Source organism: Centruroides sculpturatus, unplaced genomic scaffold, assembly GCF_000671375.1.
Source record: "Centruroides sculpturatus isolate CEXI.00-Female unplaced genomic scaffold, Cexi_2.0 scaffold16, whole genome shotgun sequence".
Classification (NCBI taxonomy): Eukaryota; Metazoa; Arthropoda; class Arachnida; order Scorpiones; family Buthidae; genus Centruroides; species Centruroides sculpturatus.
In genome coordinates this window covers 931018-935146 of record NW_019384548.1, presented here as the reverse complement: position 1 = coordinate 935146, position 4129 = coordinate 931018, and the positions used below count along the sequence as shown (strand labels likewise).

The following is a 4129-nucleotide window of genomic DNA, read 5'->3' as shown; positions in this document are numbered from 1 at the left end:
TTAAAAAAAACTAATAGGTAGGTTTAAAATTAATAAATACAAATGTATTCTGACAGTGAATGAGTTAATTATGCTTTCTATTTGCAAAATTCCTCAACCTTAACACAAAATAAGAAAAAAAGTGAATTTTTAAGAAATTTGCGGGATTTCCCGGGATAAGAAAAATTTCCCGGGTTAAAAAAACAACCGGAATCCCGTTTGAGAAACCCTACTCATAACTAACACAGTAGTGCCCAAAATACAGTCTCAGGCCAAATCTAACCTATAAACATATTTGACACGCCACTTAAAAATGATAGAAATAGGCATACCTTTTTTATATATCTATACTAATATCATAAAGAGGTAATGTTTGTAAGTATGTATGTATGTAAGTTTGTTTGCAGCAGGTAATCTCTGAAACTGCTCATCCAATTTCAAAAATTCTTTCACCAATATTTAGAATGGAACCTCAGGGTGGACATAGGCTGTATATTATTCCGTTAAACATTCATATAAATTAAAATATATAATCTAGGTTAAGGCTTTTATGTCCAACAGGTGGCACTACGAGTATGACGCCCTAAGTTTGCTTTTCTGTGAAAATGAACTAAAGCGGATCATCTTCTATCCATCTATATAAATAAAAATGTAATGTTCATTTGTTCCTACCGATTACTTTCAATTTTTGACACAACGTTGCATTTGAATACGCACGTGTTTTTATATAATATACATGTCGAAATTCAACCCCACTGAAGGGAGATGGTTAGGATTAAAGCTTACCGTAAAGAACTCTGCTTCTATTTATACTATTTTAGATGTGGTTTTTTGCATTTTAATAGGGTACGTCAACAGAATGTACACTAAGAAGAAATTTTTCGAAAAATTCCCCCCACGGGGAAGTGTTATAAATTTATAATAGATACATTTTGAGCCACAACAACACGTGGTGGGGTCTGCTAGTGGAATATATAAAAAATATTTTTGGTTTGTCTATCTATGACTTTTGTACAATTTGGCCTGCCAATCAAAAAGTTTGGGCAACATTGTTCTAAAGTATGATGATATGTCAAAATAACATTTTGCTGCATATAATGAGCATGCAAGAACTTAAATCTGACTTTTTCGAGTAGGCTTAAATAATTAAACTTTCACCTATTCAAGCATTTTCAAAATTCAGTCAAATTAATCTGCATTCAAAGAGAATAATATTTGTTAAATTACAATTTTATAATTTGAAACTGAAATGTAACTTGTCATTTTTTTTCTAAAAATATTTGACCTCCCTCAATTATTTTTCACCCTCTTAAAGTTTTGGATGGATTGTTACTTATTTAAACTGGAAAAAAGAAGTTTCAATCAATTATTATGTTTTTCAGTTTTTTTTATGACATTAATTCAGACCTCAATATTCAATATTATTCAGAAAAGTTTAATGAATTATAAATGTTTGTTTACAGTTTTAATAACAAACTATTTACAATGTCTAAAGATTTTACTTCAGTTTTGAAATCTCCATTGTAACAGATGCATTGTTTAAAGTAGAAAAATATTTTAACTAACTTTGTAAAACTAAATACTAATGAAAAAGTTTGCTATTTTATGGAAACGGCGTGGCTTTGAAACACACATGGGAGCCCACCATGCATCTATAATTTTCTTTAACAGCATTGCTCCATCTGAGATGAATGTTTCAATTAATAAATTCAACACGTTTACAAAATTAAGCCCAATCTAGTTACTAAATTTAAAATGTCCTAATATAATTTGAAATATAATAAATTAATATATTTCATCTTTAAGTGATGTCATCTCTCAACAAAATTATAAATGATTCTTATAATTATAAAGTTCTTGAAAGTAACAGCAAAAGTTTGCATTTAATTTATTAAAAAAAAATTATCATTAAATGTTAAAATTGTTTTCTGCATAGTTCTCCATTATGTATAGGAACTCAATGTGATTATGAAGTTCTCTAAAAGATATGGCCCTACTACCTCTGCTGCAGTGACTGCCACCTTTTCCACATAAGTGTTAACATTTTTTTGAAGCACTTTGTGTAATACTGTTTATTTTATTAAAAATATAATAAATTAAAACAGTAAAGAAATTCTAGAGGGTCACTTAAATATTCAAGGCTTTGTAATGTGTTAACAATAAAGAATTATTTTTGAAAAAGTATCAGTAAAAATTTCAAAAATTTCAAAAAGTAGCAAATTCAGATTTTTTGTGGTTACAAAATCAAATTTGTAGATATAACATTTAAAATTTAAAAAGGAATATCTGTTCTATATTGAAAGTAATTTTATCTTATATTAATATATTTCTGTGAAACATTAAATTATTTCTAAAAATTGCCACCATAATTAAATCTAACAATATTATTACTTCATTATTATGTAAATTCAGTCTGTTTTTTGTTTTATGAAAAACAATGATTTCTGATGATGATTTTCTTTTTTAATAGTCACGATTTTTCTACTGAATATATATTTTATAAGAATGAAAAATTTTGAAAAATTGTTTAAAACAAATGAAATTGAGTTTTGATTATATAATGCAATTCATATACTTAAAATTTGAAAAAATTATAAAATTGAATGTAGTATTACTAGTCTGTGATTGTTTTGAAACATTAATTGTTTCTTTATTATATAATAATCTATAATTTATCTTTCTGTAATGTTTTAAATAGCATAATTTTTTATTTATTTATTTTAAAATTTACCAATTAAGGTGGAAAGTTGTAAATAATTTACTAATGTTGTTAAATTAGCATTGTATTTAAGAATTTTTTCTAATGCTATAATATTTAATTCTTATATATAAAATTAGCAAACAATTCTTAATATGAAACTAATGATTGATGACAAGGTCATGGACTGAAAATTTTATTTAAATAGTTTAAATAATTTTCATTATCATCTATGAATTTTAAAGATTTCAAATTAAATTATTGTGATTAAAGTTGTCATTTATTGTTTTTTCTTACATTTTTGAGATTTCTTTTTGTATAAAAACACAATTAACATGTACTTTTCCAAATAGGTAAAATTTTTCAAGAATTATTTAAACAAATATATTGGGCACATTGTCTAGTAAAGTGGCTTTAATACAGCTGGCTAAGCAAGCCAATGACATTTGAAATGGGCTTGCTTATCCAGCAGTATGAAAGCCACTTTACTGGGCAACACCCATTATATATATATATAAACTTATGATATTATCTGAATTATTCAATTTCTTTTGTTTTAATAAGGTAGCTTATGCTCACAAAGACTTACAAGCAAATGTCATTTTGGATATGGCAACACTAACAGGTGCTCAAGGAACATGTACTGGAAAGTATCATGCTGCTATTTTAACCAATGCAGAAAGTTGGGAAAAAGCTTGTACTGTAGCTGGGCAAATGTCTGGTGATCTTGTTCATCCTATTCCATATTGCCCTGAACTACATTTTAGTGAATTTTCTAGTAGTATTGCTGATATGAAGAATTCTGTAGCTGTGAGTTGAATTATTTAGTTAATTAATTAATGTAATTGATGTACACACACTCAGCAATAGTATATAAATCAAAAAACACAACACCTTAATTTGCTGAGAAAAAAAAATTTAATGTAAAGCTAACGTTTTCAGCCAAATCAGTTGGCCATCGTCAGGCTAAGAACATTCGAATATAAATAAAATAGAACAAAAATTTAAATACAAATAAAATAAAATAACGAGCGAAATATATATATAAATGTATACAGACTAATAAAATAAATAAAAATTATTGTTACAAATAACAAAAAATGTATACGAAAAAATAAGCATAGGTTAACTAAATATTAAAACGTTATATAGAAATTCAGTGAAATGCACTTTATGCGAAAAAATATTAAAATCGCCGCAATAAATTAAGATTTGTCCAATCGTTTGATAAAGTATTTCCAGGCCGAAGGCAACCCTTCAGAATCTCTAGAATTGATGCATGAATCATGCAATTTGCTTTTATATATTTCAATTTTTTCTGCGCAATTCGCCAATGTCGGTGAATGTACCGATTTAATAATTTCTGCTTCGTCCCATTTGACGATTGAGCCTTCAACTTGCGCCATTTGCGATAGTATAGTGGCACTAGATCCCTTGCTGATGTTATACTTA

General features: G+C 27.1%; 1 protein-coding gene across 1 annotated transcript in view; it reads left to right on the top strand.

The window, feature by feature from the left end:
- The window catches only part of LOC111623561 (probable aminopeptidase NPEPL1), a 40129-nt gene that overhangs the window by 33937 nt on the left and 2063 nt on the right, over positions 1–4129 (top strand). The window contains exon 12 of the mRNA XM_023366175.1: positions 3242–3487. Within this exon, the coding sequence (XP_023221943.1) occupies positions 3242–3487 (246 nt within the window). The remainder of the gene's footprint in view (positions 1–3241; positions 3488–4129) is intronic.